Source organism: Pan paniscus, chromosome 13 (assembly GCF_029289425.2).
Source record: "Pan paniscus chromosome 13, NHGRI_mPanPan1-v2.0_pri, whole genome shotgun sequence".
Taxonomy (NCBI): domain Eukaryota; kingdom Metazoa; phylum Chordata; class Mammalia; order Primates; family Hominidae; genus Pan; species Pan paniscus.
Genome location: NC_073262.2, coordinates 44630264 through 44655232, shown reverse-complemented (window position 1 = coordinate 44655232; position 24969 = coordinate 44630264). Strand labels below are relative to the sequence as shown.

Here is a 24969-nt window from a genome sequence, read left to right as displayed (position 1 = left end):
TTGGGAAATTTACAAATTGAGAAATAATCTAAAATTTGGTTCCTATTTAGTGATACAGGGCATTTGAGAAAGTTATATATCCAGCAGGTGTTCAAAAAGGAGAAAATAGACTAAGACAATATTTGAAAAATGAATGGATACAGATTTTCCAAAATGAAGGAGAGATGTGAATCTTCAATTCAACAATAACAGTGCACCACTCATGACGGTGTGGAACACCAAAGACCAAGTAGACAATATTTAAAGCGATGAGAGAGATGTATGGGTCGGGGCAGATGACCCACCAAAGGATACTAGACCGAAAACCTGCTTATTAGCAGTATTGAGAGGTGACAGAGTGCTGGCAGTCCTCACAGCCCTCGCTCGCTCTTGGCGCCTCCTCTGCGTGGGCTCCCATTTTGGCGGCACTTGAGGAGCCCTTCAGCCCACCACTGCGGTGTGGGAGCCCCTTTCTGGGCTGGCCAAGGCCGGAGCCCACTCCCTCAGCTTGCAGGGAGGTGTGGAGGGAGAGGCGCAAACGGGAACCAGGACTGTGTGCGGCGCTTGCGGGCCAGCTGGAGTTCAGTGGGCGTGGGCTTGGCGGGCCCCGCACTCGGAGCAGCCGGCCGGCCCTGCTGGCCCTGGGCAATGAGGGAATTAGCACCCGGGCCAGCGGCTGCGGAGGGTGTACTGGGTTCCCCAGCAGTGCCAGCCCACCCGCGCTGCACTAGATTTCTCACTGGGCCTTAGCTGCCTTCCCGCGGGGCAGGCCTCGGGACTGCAGCCCGCCATGCCTGAGCCTTCCCCCGCCTCCATGGATTCCTGTGCAGCCCGAGCCTCCCAGATGAGCGCCACCCCGTGCTCCACAGCGCCCAGTCCCATCGACCACCCAAGGGCTGAGGAGTGCGAGCACATGGCGGGGGACTGGCAGGCAGCTCCACCTGCAGCCCCGGTGCGGGATCCACTGGGTGAAGCCAGCTGGGCTCCCGAGTCTGGTGGGGACGTGGAGAATCTCTATGTCTAGCTCACGGATTGTAAATACACCAATCGGCACTCTGTATCTAGCTCAAGGTTTGTAAACACACCAGTCAGCACCCTGTGTCTAGCTCAGGGTTTGTGAGTGCACCAGTCGACACTCTGTATCTAGCTGCTCTGGTGGGGCCTTGGAGAACCTTTATGTCTAGCTCAGGGATTGTAAATACACCAATCGGCACTCTGTATCTAGCTCAAGGTTTGTAAACACACCAATCAGCACCTTGTGTCTAGCTCAGGGTTTGTGAGTGCACCAATCGACACTCTGTTATCTAGCTGCTCTGGTGGGGCCTTGGAGAACCTTTGTGTCCATACTCTCCATCTAACTAATCTGATGGGGATGAGGCGAACCTTTGTATCTAGCTCAGGGATTGTAAATGCACCAATCAGCGCCCTGTCAAAACAGGCCACTGGGCTCTACCAATCAGCAGGATGTGGGTGGGGCCAGATAAGAATAAAAGCAGGCTGCCTGCGCTAGCACTGGCAACCTGCTTGGGTCCCCTTCCACACTGTGGAAGCTTTGTTCTTTTGCTCTTTGCAATAAATCTTGCTACTGCTCACTCTTTGGGTCCATGCTGCTTTTAAGAGCTGTAACACTCACCGCAAAGGTCTGTAGCTTCACTCCTGAAGCCAGCGAAACCACGAGCCCACCGGGAGGAAAGAAAAACTCCAGATGCGCTGCCTTAAGAGCTGTAACACTCACGGGGAAGGTCTGCAGCTTCACTCCTGAGCCAGCGAGACCACGAACCGGGCGGGAACACCAGAAGGAAGAAACTCCGAACCTATCCGACCATCAGAAGGAACAAACTCCAGACGCGCCACCTTAAGAGCTGTAACACTCACCGCGAGGGTCTGCGGCTTCATTCTTAAAGTCAGTGAGACCAAGAACCCACCAATTCCGGACACAGTATCAGTGCAAGCCAGAAAAGAATGCAACAACTTCAAAGTATTAAGGATTATTTAGCCGAATAAAGTATTATTCAAGAGTGAGGTTAAAGTACAGACATCGGCCAGGTGCAGTAGTACATCACACCTGTAATCCCAGCACTTTGGGAGGCTGAGGTGGGTAGATCACATGAGGCCAGGGATTCGAGACCAGCCTGACCAGCATGGCAAAACGCCATCTCTACTAAAAATGCAAAAATAAGGCGGGCGTGATTGTGCACATCTGTAATCCCAACTAGTCGGGAGGCTGAGGCAGGGGAATCGTTTGAATCCTGGAGGCGGAGGTTGCAGTGAGCTGAGATAGCGTCAGTGCACTCCAGTCTGGGCAACAGAGCAAGACTGTTCAAAAACAAAACAAAAATAGACATCAAGGCTGCTCTCTTTTCCAGTACAAGCCTAAGGCTATATATTTTCCTCCAAGCAGTTCAAGTTGCATTCTAACAGTTTTTTAATCATTTTAATTATCATTCAGTTTGAATATTTTCTAATTTTAATTGAAATTTTTTTTTGACCCATGAGTTATTGAGAAGTGTATTAATTTTCAAATATATACAGATGTTCTAATCAACTTTTTAAAAAATTTCTGGCGTATTTGTATTAGGATATAGAAAAATTCTGTATGATTTCAACCCTTTGAAACCTTTTGAAACTGCATTGACTTTCACAATAATTTTAGTGTTTCATATGTACTTAAAAAGAATGTGTATTTTCTTCTTGTTGAGTGCAGAATTTCATTTAGGTCAAATCTCTCTGTCTTTGTCTGCCTGTTTTATCAGTTGCTAAGGAAAGTATGCCTAAATCTTTCAGTAGGATTTTTATTTTTTTCTATTTGCTTTATGTATTTAGAGGCTATCTTAATAGAAGCATACAAATTTAGATTTTGTTATCTTATGTATTAGCCTTTATCATTATTAAATGTTTTTCTTTTTCTTTGGTAATGCATTTTGTCTTAAAGTCTACCTTGACATAAATTCAGCTATTCTAGCTTTGTTTTGGCTAGAGTCTGTAGGACATATCATTTTTGTTTCTTTTATTTTTTAATTTTTTGTTGGTTTGTTTTTGAGATGGAGTCTTGCTGTTACCCAGTCTGGAGTGCAATGGTGTGATCTTGGCTGTCACTGCAGCCTCTGCCTCCCAGGTTCAAGCAATTCTCCTGCCTCATCCCCCTGAGTAGATGGGACTATAGGCACCACCACACCTGGCTAATTTTTGTATTTTTAGTAGAGATGGGGTTTCACCATGTTGGCCAGGCTGGTGTTGAACTCGTGACCTCAGGTGATCCACCTGCCTCTGGCTCCCAAAGTGCTGGGATTACAGGCATCAGCCAGCACTCTTGGCCTGTTCTTTTATATTTAACCTTTCTGTGGCTTTAGATATGTCTCATAAACAGCAAGTGAGTGAATTTTTTAATCCAGGATAATAACCTTTGTCTTTTAATTGGAATATTTAGTTCATTTATGTGCAACACAATTAGTAATATATTTGGGTTTAAATCTTCCATCTTAATAATCTTTACATTTGTCCCCCATATTTTGAATTGCTTTTTTATTCCTTTTTCGCTTTTCCTGGCTTGGCCATTTTATATTTTTCCATTTTTAAGTGTTTTGTTAGCTTGAAATGTATACACTCTTATTATTATTTTAGTGTTTATCTTAGAAGTTAAATCATGTGGGCAGACCTATCTTATAAAAGCCAAATATAAATCAATATAAATCAGGACTTTTAACATCTTCCCAGACCATGCATTTACCCCTTCCTGACTTATAGGCCATTGTTTTCATAGACTTAATTCTCTATTTTTTTTCACCATATATTTTTTGGTCCAATAAGATGTTGTTTTGTGAAGTTCATGTTCATTTATGTTTTCCCATATTCTTGCATCTTCATCGCTCTTCATTGCTTCCTGAATCTCCACCTTCCTGTCTGGGATCCTTCTCTTTTCTGCCAGGATAAAGAAACCTAGTGTTTTCCTTAAGGAGATTGATTCTTTCTGGAGTGTTTTCCTTCTGGAGATGGATTCTTTCAGTGTTTGTTTTTGTTTTCTTCTTATCTGAAAATGCCTTTTTTAATCTTAATTCCTTCCATTTTGTGTATAGAAGTGGACTCTTTATAGATGCCATTACATTGTGTTCTGATTTCCATTGCTTCTGTTGAAACATCAGCTGTTCTAACTTCTGCACTTTAGAGTCAGCCTGACTCCTCCTCGGACTCCACACAGCATTTTATCTGTGTCTGGTGTTTCAGCAGTCTTAAAGATGTGCCCAGATGTGGTTATTTGAAATTTTACTCAGCTTACAGTTCATAGGGATTCTTGGATTCATGGCTTGATGTCTGTCACTTATTTTGGAAAATTCTCAGCCATTCTTTTCAAATACTGCTACCAGCATTCCCTCTGTCTCATCTTTTGGGACTGTAATTACATGGAAACTTCCCTGTGAATGAATGTGCAGCATCTCTCGCCTTCTCCTCTGTGCTTGCTGTCCTTTTGTCTCTGTCTGTTTTTCTCTGAATCTTTCTGTCTGACCTCTCTTCTTTATTCAGCTGTACCTAATATGTTGTTAAACATATTCATTGAGTTTGTTTCCAGTTATTGAATACTTTGACTCAAGAGCTTCCGTTTGTTTCTTTCCTGGAGTTTTTACTTCTCCATTGAGATAGTCAACCTTGCCTTCTACCTCCGTGAACCCGCGAGTTTATTAGTGCTAACGTTTGTGTTTAGCGACGCCATCATCTGGACCTCTTGTGGATCTGCAGCTATTGAAGTTACCTCCTGTTGTGCATGTTGCCTCTCCTCCACATGTGCCTGGTTATATTTTATTTGGTTATGAACAAAGTATCTGCAGAATACTTTATGACAATAATTTTTGGCTTATGATGATATTATCTTTCTCCAGAGAGGATTTATATTTGCTTCTGCCAAGGAACTCTGAGAACTAGCAATTAAGGTTACTTCGGTCCAATTTCTAATTATTTAGAGCTGAGCCACGTCCTGCAGGGGCCTCTCCATGTAGAACTCGCCCATGCTTCTAGCTTACAGCCATGTGTAGTCCCACCACAAAGTGAGATCTCCACTGTCACCCCTTGGGGCGCTCTTGCATCCAGTTCCTCTCACCCCAGCCCCTTGAAGTTATTAAAAGTATTATTCACCTTTTTTTTTTTTTGAGACAGAGTCTTGCTGTGTTCGCCCAGGCTGGAGTGCAGTGGCGCGATCTCGGCTTACTGCAACCTCCGCCTCCCAGGTTCAAGCAATTCTCCTGCCTCAGCCTCCTGAGTAGCTGGGATTACAGGCGCCCGCCACCACGCCCAGCTAATTTTTGTATTTTTAGTAGAGGCGGGGTTTCACCATGTTGGTCAGGCTGGTCTCGAACCCCTGACCTCATGATCCACCTGCCTCGGCCTCCCAAAGTGCTGGGATTACAGGCATGAGCCACCACGCCCAGCCTATTCAGCCTTTCAGCCATACTTCTGTTTCATCAGGAATGGGCACCCTGGCTCCCCAGGCAAGGCAGCCCTGCACACTCGGCTTACCTGCCTGTGCCCGTTCCCTCTGTGTCCTAACCTGGTTGTTCTTTGCATTTTAGTAGCCGTCTCGTGTCTTGAAGTGCGTGTGTTTTATATTTTGTCTAGTTTTTCTAACTGTTCTCCACTAGTGAATTTTTTGAATTATAGACTGCCATTACCAAAAGCAGAAGTCACTTATCGTTATATTTTTAAGACCTCTGTTGCTGTGTATATTTTCAGTCCTTTGATTCTCTCTGTAGTCCATGATGTGCATCTCCCACATTTTATCAATTATTCCAGTGATAAATACCTGGATTGCCTTCAACTGTCTACTGGCACAATCAGTATCACAAAAAATCTAGTGTTGTAAACGTCCCACTGTAAACTGTGTCAGAATTTTGGTGGATGCCTATCCAGGAAGAGACTGCTGGGCCTTAGAGAATACCTGGATTTATTTTAATTAAATGCTACCCAGTGACTTTTTCAGAATGTGCGCACCAGTATACTCTCCACCAACAGCATGAGACTTCCTGCATCCCCCATACCACCACCAAAACCCAGAATCTTCCAACTTTGTAATTTTCTTCAAGTCTATTGGATGTAAAGTGACAAGTCATCATTTTAATTTGCATTTCTCCAATTACAATCTTTCTGTTTGGGTTTCTGTCTTTTTCTTGTTGATTTGCAAGAGCTCCTTTTATATTTTGAATATATTATTCTTTGTTGGATATAAATATTGCAAATATATTCTCACAGTCTGTCAGCTAACTGCCATCTTATCTTTTACTGCATAAAAATCGAGCAATCACTATTGCTGGTTTATGGCTTCTGCCTTGTGCTATTACTAAAGAAGTCATTGCCCTTATTTATCTTATATTATCAACTTTTAATTTTATACATTTCTATTCATGTACAAGGCTTTAGGTCAAGTGGAGCCCACTTTTGTGTGTGTTGATGGGGATCCAGATTCCCTTTCCCCACAAGGGTTTTATTGTTCAGCTCATTTTGCTATTATGAATACAACCTTCTAGCAGGTTGTTATTGCTGGTGTAATTTAAAAAATACTTTAAAGCATCTATCTGAACTCTCTTAATAGTTCTCATAGTTTGATGCTTTTGTTATGTATTTTTTTTCTTGGTAGATGATTAGGTCATTTCTAAATTGTGACTTCTTTTTCTTCTATAATCCAGTGCCTTTTGTTTCTTGTGCTTCACTTACAGCATAAGCAAGATCTCTGGCTTCCTGGTAAACAGCAGCAGGCATCACGTGCATTCTTGTCTGGTTTTCTGTCTTGAAGCAAACCCATCTTAACTTTCTCCATTACATAGAGTGTGTGCCGCGGATTTTGGCAATAACCTTTGTGAAGTTAAGATAGTTTCTATGTTGAGCAGTTCTAATCCTAATTCTGCAAGGTTGAAGCTGGTAATGAGTGCATAGACTGTATTTTCTGCCTTCATATATGGCCTGTTCTGCTTTAATGCTTGTTTTGAAAACTCAAATTTGTTCCAAAATGATTGATGTGTTAGGGAACCGTTTGAGTATAATGCAAATTTCATGTTAGCTTATGTGCAATTTCATCCACTAGAAACACCAGGTGAATGCAGAATACTGCCCCCCCTTAATGCAGAATATTGCCCCCCATGTGCCCCAAGAGTGGAGCTGCATAGGAACACACAGACGCACACCTCCCCCAGGAGCAGAGCTTCGTAGGAACACACAGACGCACACCTGGGATAGTGTCCAGCTATACATGGATTCACTCTGTGTGTCATGAGCCACACCACCACTTCTGGAGTCACAGCTTGCCTCTGACCTCAGAAACCCCTTCTTTCACCACTTCCCACTAACTCATAAGCTCTTGATGCCCACTTCTACTTGCAAATCACAAGTCTTTTTCACATAGTGCCATACTTATTGTAGTATTTATATATTTCCTAACCTTTTAGCATGTGTAAAATTGTGCTATCATTGTTAACATGAATGGACTTTATTTTTTCAAGCAGTTTTAGGTTTATAGAAAAATGGAGCAGAGAGTACAGAGTGTTCCTATAAACCCCTCACCCTGTCACCAGTTATTAACATCTTGGTTAGTCTGGTGTGTTGGTTAGGGTTCACTTTGTGTGTTTATATCCTATGAGATTTGACAAATGTGTAATGACAGGTGTCTACCATGCAGTACCATACAGAGAAATTTCAGTGCCCTAACGATCCCCTGCACTCCACCTATTCTCCCCGCACCTTTGGCCACTGATAATTTTTTCCTTTCTTCGTGGTTTTGCCTCTTCTGTAATGTCATGTAGTTGAAATCCCACAGTGCACAGCATTTTCAGATGGGCTTCTTTCACTTACCAGTATGCATTTGAGTTTCCTCTGTGTCTTTTATGGCTTCATAGCTCCATAGCTCCTTTTTCTCTCTTGCTGAATAATTTGTCGTTGTGTATATGTATCACAGTTTGTTTATCCATTCACCTACTGTAGGACATCTTGGTTGCTTTCAAGTTTGTCAGTAATGAATAAAGCTGCTATAAACATTTGTGTACACGTTTTGTGTGAACATGTTTTCGACTCGTTTGGGTAAATACCAAGGAGTGTGATTGCTGGATCATATGGTAAGACTAGATTTAGTTTCATAAGAAACTGACAAACTGTGTTCCAAAGTGGCTGCACCATTTTGCATTCCCACAAGCCATGGATGAGAGCTCCTGTTGTTCCACATCCTCATCAGCAATTGGGGTTGTCTGTGTTTTGGATGTAACCATTCTAATAGATGTGTAGTGGTGGCTCTTTATTATTTTAACTTCCAATTCCCTAATGACATACCTGTATGTCTTCTTTGGTGAGATGTTTGTTCAGACCTTTGGCTCATTTTTTAATTGAGTTGTTTTCTTATAATTGAGGGTTTTTTTGTTTTTTCTTTTTTTTTTTTTTTTTTGAGACGGAGTCTCACTCTGTTGCCCTGGCTGGAGTGCAGTGGCGCGATCTTGGCTCACTGCAATTCTCCTGGGTTCACGCCCATTCTCCTGACTCAGCCTTCCAACTAGCTGGGACTACAGGCACCCGCCACCACGCCTGGCTAATTTTTTTTTGTATTTTTAGTAGAGACGGGGTTTTACCATGTTAGCCAGGATGGTCTCGATCTCCTGACCTTGTGATCCGCCCGCCTTGGCCTCCCAAAGTGCTGGGATTACAGGCATGAGCCACTGTGCCCGGCCATAATCGAGTTTTAAGAGTCGTGTATTTTTGATACCAGGTCTTTATCATACATGTTTTGTAAATCTTCTCTTTCAGTCTGTAGCTTTTCTTTTCATTCTCTTAATGTGCTACCATTTTGAATAAACTCCTATCTTTTTGTAGATGTGTTACTAACCAAGTTTTTGAGTGTTGTTACCCTAACTCCATTTTTCCTAAATCTTGCATTTTTTGTTGCATGATTTTACATGGCATGGTGCTTTTTTGTTTTGTTTTGTTTTGTTTTTTGAGATGGAGTTTTGCTCTTGTCACCCAGGCTGGAGTGCAGTGGCATGATCTTGGCTCACTGCAACCTCTGCCTTTTGGGTTCAAGCGATTCCCCTGCCTCAGCCTCCTGAGTAGCTGGGACCACAGGTGCACACCACCGCACCTACCACACCTGGCTAATGTTTGTATTTTTAGTAGAGGCAGGGTTTCACCATGTTGGCCAGGCTGGTCTTGAACTCTTGACCTCAGGTGATCCACCTGCCTCGGCCTCCCAAAATGGGATTACAGGTGTAAGCCACCACTCCCAACCAGCATAGTGCTTTTTAAGATCATATTTATTCTGTTATAGCAGAACTACCTGTATTTAGGAATTTCCATAATAAAATGTTTTCAGTGTTTTAAATAAAAAGATAAAAAAGAAGAAAATTCTTTTTTGCTAGAAGGTGTTTCTTGTAATGAAGGATTAAACTTTTTAAAGTGCTTTTTCAGCCTTCATTATAATATCTTATAATTTATTTCCTCTTTTGTCTATTATTGTGGTGAACTTCACTGATCTCATGGGGACCAACCTTGTATTTCTGGATAAACCCCTATTTAAGTATGATACATTATTTTCAATGCACTGTTGTATTTGATTAGCTAATATTTTGTTCGGGATTTTGTATCTATTTTCATAAGTGAGATGGGAATCTGACTTTTTTTATTGTGTTTCTTTTATCTTATTTTGGAATCAAGATTGCACTAGCCTCAAGTTGGGCATTGTTTTGTTCTTTTTCTATTTTCTGAAGCAACTTGTAAAGATGTGAATGAATGATTCTTTCAAAGATTGATGGCCTTCTGTACAAAACCATCTGAGCCAAGAGATTTAGGAAGGGAAGGGTTTTTCTTTTTTTAACTACCATTTTAATTTCTTAAGTCTTTGTTCACTCAGATTTTCTCTTATGCCAATTTTACCATTATATGTACATTTTTAGAAGTTGACTTATTTTATCTAGGTTTTCAGATTTAGAATTGAATGAGAAACTGAAGCAAGCCACAGTCATAATTCAAGGGAAATGTATAAACCTTAAAATATGTAAGCTTTAAAATAAGTAGAGAAAGGCAAAGCCAAAAGAAAAAGCCTATTATAAAGGAAAAGATTAATAAATTTGATAACATTAAAATGTAAACCTGTGCTTCAAAAAATTTTCCAAACATTGTGCCTTCTCACAGACTGGGGAGTAGTGGCGGACTTAGTAGACTAAGTCACAGACTAGGAAGTATATTTAAAATATGTTATGAGTGACAAAGGATTGATGTAAAGAACATATTAAGAACTGAAGATGGGGCCAGGCACAGTGGCTCACGCCTGTGATCCCAGCACTTTGGGAGGCTGAGGCGGTGGCTCACTTGGGGTCAGGAGTATGAGACCAGCCTTGCCAACATGACGAAACCCCATCTCTACAAAAATACAAAATTTAGCCGGGCGTGGCAGTGCATGCCTGTAATCCCAGCTACTCGGGAGGCTGAGGCAAGAGAATATCTTGAACCTAGGAGGCGGAAATTGCAGTGAGCTGAGATTGCACCACTGCACTCCAGCCTGGGTGACAAGAGTGAGACTGTGTCTCAAAAAAAAAAAAAAAAAAAAACAGAGCTGAAGATGGATAACAGGAAGACGGATAACATAACACTGGGCATGTGATGCAAATGGGAAGTTCTTAGAAGAGGAACCTGAATAATCAATGAATATGTGAACAAATGTTCAACCTAACTGCCAATCAAGAAGCAAGAGAAACCATTCCATACCCTTCACATTGGCAGATGCGTTGCGTGAATGCCAAGTATTGGTGAGGATGTACAGCGTCCAGAATTCTTATAAATGGTGAGTAAATGTAAATTTATACAGATACTTCAGAGGTTAGTTTGGCAGTATCTAGTAAAGTCGAACATGATTCTCTATGTATCCTAGATAAACTCTTCCATGTATGCATAGCAGGCAGCTGTGTGCTGAGGCTTCGAGGTTATACCCAAGAAACATGGAAACGGCAGACTTCAGAAGGATACATGTAGGACGATCGTATTTGTATAAATCTACAAGGCACAAATAATAGTACGTAACAGTACACCTTAGGATTTGTGCATATTTAATAAGATTATAGAAAATGCATGAGAATAGTACAGAACAATTTAAGCACAGAGATTTGCCTCTGGAGAGGAAGCTAGGGAGGTAACATGAGGGGCAAGGCTTCAGCTCCACTGGTAATATTTTGGGAGATAAGTAGTAAATATGCCAAAATGCTGGCATTTGTTTAATCTCTGGGATGGCTACCTTGGAATACTTTCTTTTCTATTTTCTGTACTTTTTTGTATGTTTAGTTTACGTTTATTGAACAAATACTTACTGAGAATCTACTGGCTGCAGGGCTCTGTTCTGGATGCTTGGAATACAGTGGTAAACAAGGTGCACGCAATGCCCTGTCTTCATGGAGCTTGCCGACTTTAAAATGTTTAAAAATTTAAAAGCTTTAATGCTCAAAATAATTTTTGAAAAGATTAATATGTAGCTAATCTCTTTACTCCTGGAATTAGACACTTAAAAAGCTGTGAGGGGCCGGGCGCGGTGGCTCATGCCTGTAATCCCAGCACTTTGGGAGGCTGAGGCAGGCAGATCACGAGGTCAGGAGATCGAGACCATCCTGGCTAACACGGTGAAACCCCATCTACTAAAAATACAAAAAAAATTAGCTGGGCGTAGTGGCTCACGCCTGTAATTCCAGCACTTTGGGAGGCCGAGGCAGGCGGATCACGAGGTCAGGAGATCGAGACCATCCTGGCTAACACAGTGAAACCCCATCTCTACTAAAAATACAAAAAATTAGCCGGGCGTGGTGGCAGGCACCTGTAGTCCTAGCTACTTCGGAGGCTGAAGCAGGAAAATGTCGTGAACCCGGGAGGCGGAGCTTGCAGTGAGCCGAGATCGCGCCACTGCACTCCAGCCTGGGCGACAGAGCGAGACTCCGTCTCAAAAAAAAAAAAAAAAGGTTGTGGGGGCCGGGGGTGAAGGAGAGCTCACTGCTCTTTGTAAAATCAGCCTCCACTGCTGGAACGGACAGTCTGAATGAACTGTTGGTCGGCTTCCTATATTAGTTTTTCAACATTGTTGGTTTACACTTCTGAGTTCATAGAATGAGCACCCTAGCCCTATGGTTTTGTAAGTAGTCACCTAAAGGGAACTGTTTTAATGAATAAACAGGGATGGCTTTTAATTACTACATTTGCTGAATAGATATTTTTGCACCCCAACTTTGTGCAAGACACTAGGATAGGGACTGTTCGGACAAGAGGGCAACAAGCAAAGTTCCCTGCTCTGGGGGGTCCCGCAGTGCCTCTGGTATGAACAGCATTAGTAACAGTGACCTTGACGATGGGGCATTCGCTGTTCTACCTCAGGCATCAACTCTCTAAAGCACTGAGCCGTGACGAGGCCAGGGGAATGGAGGACCATCCCGCACGCACTCTGTACCCAGAGGTCCAGGTCATGCCGTAAGACACACCCCCTCTGCACCTCAGTTCCCAATTTATAAAACAATGGCCATTCCTGTTCCACACTGTTTCTGTATGAAGTGAAATGATCTACATGAATGCTCCTGCACATGATGACCACTCAGTGGATTCCAGTTTCTTCCTTCTTGATCGTGAGACGCATCTCTCGTCATTTCTGCAGTATTCCCTGAAGCTTCTTTAAGCAGAGTTCTGGCCAAGGCAGAGACCCTTTGTAAGCACCAGTTGATGGGAAGGCACAATTCACTGGGTCCCTAGATGCACCAGGCTGAGTTGCCTGTGGACAGGTGGGTGAAAATCTGGAAGCTTCTCTGTCCGTACTTGCCTGTCAATGAGGAAGAAGATGGCCCCGCAGTACGTGAGGTCAGCCTGAGTGACACTCCTGTTAAGATAGGGATAATCCTTTCTGATCTCTCATTTAGTCTGCCTTGCTTTGGATAGTATGTGATGGCAGTTGCTAGACCGAGCCTGAAATGCAGAAATGCCAGGGCAAAGATGACATCTGACAACATAGCCTAGATATGTCAGTCAGCTAATGACTTCAGATCAGTCTTCTGGGAAGTAGGCTTTTCTGAAATCGATGGGCTTAATTAGAACTTAACTAGGGTAACTGGGTAATAACGACCTGGAAATATTTATACAGGGACCCTTCACAAGTTTTCACCGAAACAGGACTTTTAAAAAAATCCAAAGCCTTCAGCAGCCAAAGGAGCATCTTTGGTTGGGAGAGATGGAGATAGGAGGATCTTCACTCCCTACATAGAGCCCCTGCACACCCTGGGGACGCCAGACCCACCTCTGGGAAAGATAAGAAAGGGAGGAAGCTGGGCCAGTGTGGTGCAGGCCTTCCATATGCCTATGGAATCAAGGAATCTCTGTTAGTTGGTGTGTTTTGTTTTGTTTGGGGGTTTTTTTGAGACGGAGTCTCACTCTGTCGCTCGGGCTGGAGTGCAATGGCACGATCTCGACTCACTGCAAGCTCCACCTCCAGGGTTCACGCCATTCTCCTGCCTCAGCTTCCCGAGTAGCTGGGACTACAGGCCCCCGCCACCATGCTTGTCTAATTTTTTGTATTTTTAGTAGAGACGGGGTTTAACCGTGTTAGCCAGGATGGTCTCAATCACCTGACTTCATGATCCCCCTGCCTTGGCCTCCCAAAGTGCTGGGATTACAGGCGTGAGCCACCGCGCCCGGCCCTCTCTGTTTTTTAAACCACATTCGGAAGTATTTCACTCCCTAATTGTCTTTTCCTCAAAGTAAGGAGACAGCCACAGGGAGGTGAGTGGGTGGCCAAGCCCACTTGGTGGCAGAGTGCGGCCCTCCTTGTCACACAGCCCGGCCTCGATGGTCCTTCCAGGCCTGACCCGGCCGTGAGCGCCTGCCATCCTCAGCCCTCTTTCTAGGGTGTGGTGTCTCTGTCCCACCCCAGCCTCACAGAACTCAGGTCCAGATCTCTGTGAATGATGGAGAGGATGAAGAATAGTCTGCCCGGGGGACACAACACACTTTGGCTGAACCCTTCTGGCAACCACATCTCTGCTGTTTTATTTACTCCGGTGTCTGGTGTGGGCAAATAGCTTGCAGGTGGCTTTGTGGCTGCCCCATGGCGGGTACAGGAGCAACCCCATTCCCTCCTCCAAAGTTTGGTTTGGATGTGGAGAAGGATAACACCACACACACACCAGGAGGGTGGGGAAAGCTTGTGGTTGGTGCCCTGGGGCTTTCTGTGAGAGCAGGGCAGACTGCAGCCCAGCTGGAATAGCTGCAGCAAAGGGGGCCCTGGGTGGCTGAGTATGGCTGAGGGCTGTATGGTGGTGAGGAGGGAGCCAGGGTGAGAGTCCTGCCACCCCTCGCCTGGGGTTTGCATTGATTTTGCAGTTATGGGGCAAGAGAGGAAGGGGATGGGGCTGGAAGCCATCCGCAGTCAGCAGTGGGCTGATATCTATCACGCTCTGGGGGCAGAGCTGACTTGACTGTGTCCTGTGAGGGACACAGCAGCAGCCTGAAGAGGGCTCGGCCTCGTTCCTCACATCCAGGTAGAAATCGGGAAGTGCAGCCAGGGTAAGCCCTCCCCGGTGAGCTACCGATGACATGGGGTGTCCACACAGGGCTGCCCTCCAGCAGCAGGGCCCTCCCGCAACAGCCACTCCCTGCTGTCCTCAGGCTCCCATGGGGCTCCAAGTCCCAGCTTTCTCCTGGCATGGGAGACTGCCCAGTCCTGTTCTGTGTTGAAGTGCGCCTCTGGGGGTCATTTACTTGCATCTGAGATCTGTGAGTGAGATTTCTATATGTTAAGAAAAGCTGGGACCCTGGAGATGCTTCCCAGGCTGCCCTAGCCTTCCCAGTCCCAGGGGCTTGGCCACGTACCCTGCAGCGTGCAGAAGATGCAGGGGAGCTGGCCTGTGTCCTCAGGTGGGAGGGGAGGGGCGGGAGTGCCCAGCGCCCCAGGGACCAGGCTGTATGGGCACTGGGGGGAGATGCGCCATGGACCACAGGGACCCGTGGTGCTGGGCAGCTTCCCGGCAAAAGGTCTGGAAGGTGTGTCTGTAGTAGACAGAATTCTCAGGATGCTCCCAAAACCTCTGCCCACTGGTTAGCCAGACACAAATCTAGGAACTTCCTGCAAGGGACTTTGCAGATAGGACTGAGGTTGCTAATCAGCTGACCTTAACATAGGGAGATAGTTCTGGATTATCTGGGTAGGTCCAGCATAATCATATGAGCCCTTAAAAGCAGCCGAAGAAGCCAGGAGAGGAGCTAAGAGAGATTGAAAGAGAAGGAACTCAACCCACCATTGTGGGGAGGAGACCTGTTGCCCGCCATTGGTCATCCTTGGAAGATGGTAATAGCCCCTGGGCATCACAAGGCAATTCAGCCACCCGGGGACCTCAGTCCGACAGCACTCTGGAACTACATCTGCCTGTAATCTGAATGAGATTGCAAGTTGATTCAGCCGCAGAGCCTCCAGAAAGGGACACAGCCACGATGACACCTTAATTTAGGCTCTCTGTGACTCCAAGCAGAGAACCCACTGAGCCACACTGTGCCCAGCCCTTTGACCTACAGAAACAGATAACAAATGTATGTGCTGTTAAGCCTCTAAATGCAGGGTAATTTGTTTCAGCAGCAATAGGAAAATAATACATGCATCCCTGCCCGTGGGAGTCACATGGCCCAGGGCCTTAGCAGCGGCCCAGGAGCTGGCTGGCTGTCAGTCACTGAGAAGATGATGAGGGACTGTCAGCCATTAGGGAATGCCATCCAGGAGCCGTTTGTCTACTATTCACTAGTTAGGGAATGGGGAGCTAATTTGCATTTTAATGCTAGATTCTCACTATTTTCCCAAACAGGAAATCCTTCCAGAGTAGAATCTTAGCACTTACCTAGGCATCTTTTATGCTTTTGGGGTCCTGTGCTCTATCCCTCTGGTCTTGCCTGGACTGGGGAGTGGGACTGTTAAGCAAAGAGCAGATTAGGTGAGGCCACCCACCAAAGTACCAACACCTAGGTGCGGGGAGTTGGTCTGAAGAGAGGCTGGAAGACCAAGTCCAAGTCATGAAGGGAAGCAAAAGGCCAAGTCATCGGCTAAGTCCGAAGGATAAAATGGGGCCAAAAATAGGCCAGGTGGTCCTGCTGAACACAGTTGGGTACTTGTAAGGGATTGGGAGGTGGACTGTAGGTAAAATTGGTCACCCTGTGGCTTAAGATTGAGGCAAGCCTGTCACAATGACATACATCTTCCACCAAAATACAAGGCATAGGGTGTAGGAAATTACAGTGAAATTGCAGAAGAAATTCTAATTGAAGGGATCCAGCAAAGAGTAAAGGCGTTTGTCATGGAGACTGCTGTGACATTAATTTATGGACCTACTATGTTCTCAGTCCTCTATGTGGAAGATGTCTTCACTCTAGATGGTGGGCACCATTATGACCCCTGACTGTCCCCAGCCTCTGTGTCTATTCCAAGGAGCCTCCAGCTTCTCTATCCTTGTGACTGGAGTCAGCCAGTGCGTAAGGGGAAAGTGGCCCAAATGCTGAATTTATGTCCCTGTCCTCTCCTCTCCTCCATCATAGCCCTGCAGTTTCCTCTTTCTTTAGTATCTTTCTGGTACCTTCAAATAGATAGTTATTACTTTTTCACTCAAGTTTTTAAGCTCTTCTTACTTTTTATAGGCTAGGGTATTTTCCTCTTTTTTATTCATTCTTCACAGATATTATTTTAAAATATAAACGTGTTTGTTGCTTTTTCTGATTGTGAAGCTAATATATTCATCTTGGCAAATCCAACATAACAGAAAATAATTAGAGTTAAATTCACCTGAAATCCTACCATCCAAAAATAGATATTGTTAACTATTTGGTATGCAACCTTTTGTATACCTATGCCTTTTCATTGTTTGTCTTTTTATTTTTTTTTCATAAATAAGATCACACTCTATATACTGGTTTGTAAGCTACTTTTTAATTTAATAATATGCTTTTAGTGACTTTAGTTTTGATAAATATAAAGCTAAATTATTCTTTTCTTTTCTTTTTTTTTTTTTTTTTTTTTTTTTGGAGACAGAGTCTCGCCCTATCCCCCGGGCTGGAGTGCAATGGCACGATCTCAGCTCACTGCAACCTCCGCTTCCCAGGTTCAAGTGATTCTCATTGCCTCAGCCTCCCAAGTAGCTGTGATTACAGGCACCCACCACCCCGCCCAGCTAATTTTTGTATTTTTAGTAGAGACAGGGTTTCGCCATGTTGGCCAGGCTAGTCTCGAACTCCTGACCTCAGGTAATCCACCAGCCTCAGGCTCCCAAAGTGTCAAGATTACAGGCATGAGCCACCACACCCGGCCCCTAAATTATTCTTTTGAATTGGCTACATGGTGTTTCATTATATAAATGTACCTTAATTTATTTTAGTAGTCCCCTAATAATGTTCAATTTGTTTGTCTGTAATATTTTTCTATTAGAATCAATGCTGGAATCAATATACTTGTAAATACATATTCGTGTGCTTTTCTGAGTACTTGTTTTCTTAGGATAAAACCCTAAAAATAGAACAATTGGATCAACATATTTGTTCTTTGTAAAACTTTTCTTGAAGTATAATACACATGCATAAAAGTGCACCAAAAATAAATGTATGTTTTGATGAATTTTCACAAAGTAGATATTCTCATGCAACCAACATCCAGATCAAGAAATAGAACATTACCATCACAACAGTCTCTTTCTTTTAAATGGAGTATTTAGTCCATTAACTTTTAATGTGATTATTGATATAGTTGGGCTTACATTGGTCATTTTCCTCTTTTTTTTGTCACATGTTCTTTGTGTTACTCCTTTTCTCCTTTTCTGTTTTGTTTTGGATTAATTGGATCTTTTTTTAAAAAATCCTATCTTTATTATTGGCTTATCACTATTCCTTTATGTTATTTTATAATGGTTGCTCTGAAGATTATTTTATATATACATGTGTATATATATATCTTTTCATAGTCTACTAAAAGTAATATTTACCACTTTATATAAAATGTAAGAATCTTGCATGTGTATAATTTCATTTATCCCTTTCCTGTTTTATGGATAGAGCTGTCATTTATATGCTCATCTACATGTACTATAAGCCCCACAATATAATGTTATGATTTTTGCTTTAAATTGCTATGTATTTTTAAAGAAATTAATTTCAAAATAGTGTGTTGTACATACCCACAGTTTAACACTTCTGGTGCTTATCATTTTATCTTGAAGATCAGAATTTCCATTTGTCATCATTCTCACTTTTGCCTGAGCAACTTCACTTAATGTTTCTTGTAATAATCATTTGCTGGTCAATGATTCTCTTAGCTTTCATTTTTCTTTTTTTGGACAGCAGACATTGTGGTGGTGTCCTGTGGGTCACCACCAGGGACACGCACCTCCTTCTTTCATTTTTCTGAAGATGTATTTATTTCACTTTTATTATTGCAAAATATTTTTGTTGATGTAGAATTCTGAGTTGACAGTTTTTTTCTTTCAGCAATTCAAAGATGTTGTTACAGTATCTCTGTCTTTCATTACAGTCAACTGTCATTCAACAAAGGTCTGTCTTGTTATGTTTCTCTGTATTCTGCTTGGGATTCAGTGATCTCCTTGAATCTGTACATTTATTCTTTCACCAGATTTGTGAAATTGTTGGTCATTATGTCTTCAGAATTGTTTCTGCTTCATTCACTCTCTCCTCATGTATGTTAGACCATAGTATTTTCCCAAGTCACTAAGTTGCTGTTCATTATTTTCCAACATTTTTTTCTCTTTTTCAAATTGGATCATTTCTATTCGTCTGTCTTCAAGCTGCTATTTCTTTCGGTATTTCCAATCTGTAGTTCAGCCTATTCAGTAAATATTTTTATTTTGATACTGCATTCTCCAGTTCTGGAATTTCTATTTGATTCTTTGTTATAATGTCCATTTCTTTGCCATTTCCTATTTCTTCATGCTTTAGAAGTATATGCTTCTGTATATTTTTGAGCATTATTATAATAGTTTATCTGTTGCTTCAGACACCTGCATCGCCTAAGTGCTGGTTTCCACTGACTTTTCTCTTGGGAACCAATCACATTTTCCTTTTCTTCATATGTCTAGTAAATTTGGATTGTATGTTGGCTATTGAATAGTTTACAGTCTTTGGATTCTGTTGTTTCTCTGAAGAGGTTTTTGTTTTGTTTTGTTTTGTTTTTTCCGACCTTTTAGCAGGAAGTTAATGTGGTTGAATTAAAACTTCACATTCTACGTTCAGGTTTTGTAGCCTCTACTAGGCTGCTTGGAGTATTCCCCATACCTTCAGAATTCAGGGGTCAGCCAGAGATTTGGGCAGAGCTCCACACAGAGCTCTGTAGCTCGCCTCTGCAGCTCTTTGTTCTGAGATTGTCCTCCTTATTGATGCTTCTAAGATCACCTTAAAATCTTTGTTCTAACTGTTCAATCAGTGACACTGTGACTGCAGGTTTCTCTCTGTGTTTTAGCCACCCCTTGGTGCCTGCCTGCAGGCAGAAAGCTGTAAGGGCAGGAAACTCAGCCAGGGGTATTCCTGTGGTTTCTGCCTGCTTTAGGTCATTCTCCAGTGCCATCAGATAGCCGTTTTTTTGTGCTTTTTTTCCCAGTAGGTATAATTATCTGCACAGAGTTTGTCTGATAGTAGCCATTCCACTATTATTAGAAACCCTTAAGAGAAAATAAATATTTTATGCATTGAGTGATTGAGAGGGATTTTTTTTACATTCTCTGACGTGAAATTAGGTTTTGGATGACGCTAATGGCCTCTGTCGAAGAGCAAGCATGTGCTTCTGTATCAGCCACTTTGGACAGCATTGCATGCTACTAATGTCCACATTGGTGGTTCCTGGTAGCTTCCCTCAAAACTGGTTAACTTAGATTGGTCAGGAGCCCACCAGAGCTGAGGGGGTGGGGTGGAGAGAAGAAACGAAGTTAGGTGGGCAGCAAGCTTTGATGCTGTGGGTGAGGCAGAGCAAGTGTCTCTGTTGTGGCTGGGGTTACTTTGTTGTGCACTTAGGACATAATGGAGGGAAGCTAAAGCCACATCCTGACAGAGTTCTACATCTTAGCGTTGCAGAGGCATTTCCACTTTAGAAATCAAACTCGTGTTTATGTGTTTAAAGCAGATCCAGAATGGATGGTATTTTCAAGTTAATGTCTTTAGAAAAAAAGAGGTAGGCAATTATTAGAGCAGAGGTGTGTGCGTTGGAAACTACACAGGTTTGAAGCCACAGGACTTAGGGTTGTGTCTGAATTCTGCTGCCATTTTCTCTCTGAGCTGGTAAAGCCTTTCCACACTGCAGAATTTCTCTTATGTGAAGTGAAGTCAAATAACACAGTTCCACAACAGAGAAGTAAACAAAAATGTTTGTTGAACCTGAATCCAAAAGGTTTAGATTACATTTTCTTGATAGTAAAACAAAATAGTCCAGGCATTTTAGCACACCTGACCTCTTCAGCCTCATTTATCCCAACCTTAGCCCCTTCACCCACCCTTAGATTATCCGAAGTTTCACCAGTGTTCAAGCCCATGCCTAGGAATTTTATGGGAAATATTTGACAAAGGGAGAAAAGTAGCCTTTAGCAAATTTGTTTTATCTGTCTTAAAGGATGCATTCATTTGAATAGACAGTGTCAGGGTTGGTAGGAAAAAGGATGGTAGCAGAAGAAAAAAAAAATGCAATTTCTGGAAGTCTGCATGTTTCCAGCAATATTTAGGACTTAAGCTCCCATGAATATCAGGACCTCAAGCATGTGCTTCCATATCAGCCACTTTGGACAGCATTTCATGCTATTAATTCCCCCATTGGTCGTTCCTGGTAGCTTCTCTCAAAACTGGTTAACTGAGATTGGTCAAGAGCCCATCGGAGCTGATGGGGGTGGGGTAGAGAGAGGAAATGAGGCCAGATGGGCAGCAAGCTTTGGATGCTGTGGTAAGGAGTTTTGACTGTCACTCTGAAGCAGCTCTCAGGCAGAGGAATGATGTGATTTATTGTAGTTTACCAAGGACCACTCAGGGTATTGTGCAGAGGGAAGACCAGCTGGAGGTTCTTGTGTCACTCCGTGAAGTGTGGGGGCGGCGGAGGGGCAGAGATGGGACCTGCACTGGAGGTAGGTGGTGGACAGATGAAAAATGGTTGGATTCTGGATAATAAAGTAAAGGTAGGGCTAGCTGATGGACTTGATGATAAATATGGATGTGAACTGAAAGAAAGACAGGTGTCAGGATAACCAAAATTATCCTTGCCAAGATTTTTGTTCTGAGCTACTGAAAGAATGCAGTTGTCTGCTACTGAGATCAGGACGCCTGTGGCTGAGCAGTTTTGGGTGGATGGTCAGGAGTTCTCCTTGGAGGGAGGGTAGGGGCAGCAATGGGGTCCTCCTCGTGTAGGCAGAACAGCTAGAGACCCAGGGCAGGAGAGGTGTGGAGAGGGTTGGGCATTGAGAGACAGGGAGCAGTTTTCCCCTCCAAGGAGAACCTTGAGATGCATATCAGGCATCTCGGCAGAGGGGCCTAGGAGGCACTTGGAGTGGCACGGGGCAGGTGTCACTTCTTTGCCTAGAGCTTCCTTTGACCACCCATAAGAAGCCTTTACAATGACTACAGTGCAGAAATGTGCAAATACCCAAAAGTGAACGCAAGCCTGGCTGTGTCAGACAAAAGATACTGAAGTTGCAAAGCCACAGGCCTCAGAGTGGGGATGCCTTTCACTGTGAAATCCCATATTTCTAGAGCAAGAACCAAGGCATTTTTGCCAGGACTTTTGTGTGTGTGTGTTGGGGGTGGGGGAGGGGTGTGATACAGAGCCTTGCTCTTCTGCCCAGGCTGAAGTGCAGTGGTGTAAACTTGGCTCACTGCAACCTCCGCCTCCTGGGTCCCAGTGATTCTCATGCCTCAGCCTCCTGAGCAGCCAGGATTACAGGCACATGCCAGCAACCCCAGCCAGTTTTTGTATTTTTAGTAGAAATGGGGTTCTGCCATGTTCGCCAGGCTGGTCTTGAACTCCTGACCTCAGGTGATCCGCCCACCTTGGCCTCCCAAAATGCTGGGATTAGAGGCGTGAGCCACCGCGCCCGGCTATGTGCCAGGACATTCAGCAGTTGACTGTGGAGAGCACAGTGGAAAGGAAGTCTACCAATATTTTCTTTACACGTACAAAATGAGAGATTTATGTAAAAACCACACCTTCAAGATCCAGGAAAAACTATTCTGGTTCAAGAAACCCTAATCACTGTGAAAAGATTCACCTCGGCAGTTACCTAGGACTAATGACAACTGTGACATCTTCAGATATTACGTGCCGAGACCAAAGAACTGCCAGCTTCAGAGGAGGAAGCACAGGGCACGCCGCAGTGTGGATAGAGGCCTGGTTGTCAGCAGTAGATTCAACCTAAGGTGCCCAGCTCTCACCAGCCTGGCAATAGATTTATTTGTATTTGTACTAGAAGGTGTAATTATCTATTAGGCATTTCTTTAAAATAATATGCTGAAGAAAGTCTGCATGAATTTTAATCCAAACTGAAGAGAAGTACAGGTCTACCAACAAAGTGGTCAGCTAGAGTGTGCACTGGATATCGAGACCAGCCAGCATAAAAGGCCGAATGGTGTGCTGAAGGCCTGATGATGCTTGGATGGTTACTTCAACCTAAAACTAATATCCACATGCCCAACCCCTGTAAGCTCAAACGTTAGAGTTTCTCATGCATGATTGTCCTGATCCATTTCCCTTAAGTGGCTTGCACAGCAGAAGGGGGAAATTGTACCATTTTAGAAGTCTAATTTGTTTGATTGATTGATTGATTGATTGATTGATTGATTTTGAGACGGAGTCTTGCTCTGTTGCCCAGACTGGAGTGCAGTGGTGCGATCTTGGCTCACTGCAACCTCCACCTCCTAGATTAAAGCAATTCTCCCACCTCAGCCTTCCAAGCAGCTGGGATTATAGGCGCATGCCGCCACACCCAGCTAATTTTTGTATTTTTAGTAGATACGGGATTTCACCATGTTGGCCAGACTGGTCTCAAACTCCTGAGCTCAAGTGACCCACCCGCGTCTGCCTCCCAAAGTGCTGAGATTACAGGCGTGAGCCACCACACCCGGCCTAATTTGTTTTAAATAACTAGCTCAGCTATAATCTACCATGAACAATGATGGTGTTTTATTTGGTATTTAAATAATTTTTGTAATGAAAATTGTTAATCATGACATGATTTATTTTATTGCAGAGCATTAGGGTGAAAATAATGAAAATTTTCATTAAAGGAATATGTGACATAACTTCATTATATTATATACAGTGTTGTATTGATTTGCCAAAACTTGTAATTTGGTAACGATATTGCATTCCTTGGGTTTGTACTCCAAAAGTCTATGATCTAAAATGTTGAGTTGCAGGCTGGTTCTGTTCAGTGAAAAATGAAAATGATTACCTGAATTTTGCAGCAACCTAAACTTAGAGGAACAGCTGTTCACATCCCTGGCACTTCACATTTGCCTAACATAACACTACCATGTGTCAGAAACCATGCTTCACTTACTGCTAAATCATGACGCAGCCATGTTTTATGTAATTACTTTTTAAAGTAATTGTGACCACAAAGTCTTGTTTGTACATGAAGACCTGACCTTTGACTGATTTCCCAGGTTAGAAAAAGTCCTGCTGGAATTTTGATAGGAATTGCATTAAACCTGTGCATCCATTTGGAAGCAACTGAAATCTTTATCCAGTTGAGCCCTCCAATCCATGAACACAGAATGTCTCTCCATATTTAGATCCTCTTTGATTTCTTTCAGTGTTCCGTTATTTTAAAGCAAGTCCCAGACATCATGTAATTTGATCTGTAAATAGCGTAGTATATGTCTTAAAACATAAGGTCTCTTTCTCTCTGTGCCACACTTTCTTCTCTGGCATTTTAAAAGCAGTGGTCTCCCTGAGGTGGGGATTGAAACAGATTTCTTGTAGGAGTCACTGCTTTTCTTGGCTAAAGGCTCCTCTTACCTTCAGTGAGATGGCACGACAGCACCAAATAGCCAGGGGTCCTTGGAGGGAGAGTAGGGGCAGCAAGGGGGTCCTCCTGGTGTAGGCAGAACGGCTAGAGACCCAGGGCAGGAGAGGTGTGGAGAGCGATGGGCACTGAGAGACGGGGAGCAGTTTTCCCCTGCCCTGGCTGCGGGTTGCCTGAGGGACCTCAGCATGTCTCACCTGTGTGTGAGCTGCGGGGCCTAGATCTGTGCGGCGCACCTAATGATACCTGCCTCACAGGTAGGCTGGAGTCACACACAGCAGAAGGAGGGTTGTATGTTCTCAGAAAAAGTTATTTTCCCCCCACCAGGAAGAGAACTGGGAGACGAAGGAGCCTGAGAGAAGCTCAGTTTCTCCCAGGAGGGCCCAGACGCAGGTCTCCGCAGCAGAGCGCATTCCCACTTGGGACTGTAGATGGCTCAGAGTTTCTGTTGCCAAAGGAACAAAGCTCTCCAAATCTGAGGTTTTCAGTGAGCCGTTTGTACAACCTAAAAATTAAAAATCTGGAGCTGAGATGACTAAATGTAGTATTGGATCCTGAAACAGAAAAAGGCCATTTGGGAGAACCTGAGGAAATCTGAACAAAATCTGGACATCAGTGACTATCAGAGTCAGTGTTACTCTGTTCGCATGACAAATGTGCCATGCTAGTGTGAGACCTTATGGTCGGGGAGCCCTGGTGTGGGTGCCTGGGAACTCTGTGCTGGTTGACCGGTTGTTCTGTAAATCTAAAACTGTTCTTTAGAAGTCTATCAAAAATAACCTTTTTAAAAAACAAAAGCTAGTCTGGGTGCAAGTGGCTCACGCTTGGAATCCCAGCACTTTGGGAAGCCAAGGGCGGATCACCTGAGGTCAGGAGTTCAAGACCAGCCTAGCGAACATGGCAAAACCCCATCTCTACTAAAAATAGAAACAAACTCAGTCCAGTGCAGAGAGCCCAGTGACCTGGCTGGCCGGCAAGCTTTGGC

General features: G+C 43.6%; 1 protein-coding gene across 7 annotated transcripts in view; it reads left to right on the top strand.

The window, feature by feature from the left end:
* Positions 1–24969, top strand: part of ARHGEF4 (Rho guanine nucleotide exchange factor 4) — a 206915-nt gene that overhangs the window by 150353 nt on the left and 31593 nt on the right. The window contains exon 1 of one of the 7 annotated variants that reach the window (XM_063595178.1): positions 20861–21089. The exons of the other annotated variants lie outside the window; for them this stretch is intronic. Within the exon in view, the coding sequence (XP_063451248.1) occupies positions 20876–21089 (214 nt within the window). The 5' untranslated portion in view covers positions 20861–20875. Of the gene's footprint in view, positions 1–20860; positions 21090–24969 lie in introns of those variants that run through there. 7 annotated transcript variants of the gene reach the window in all.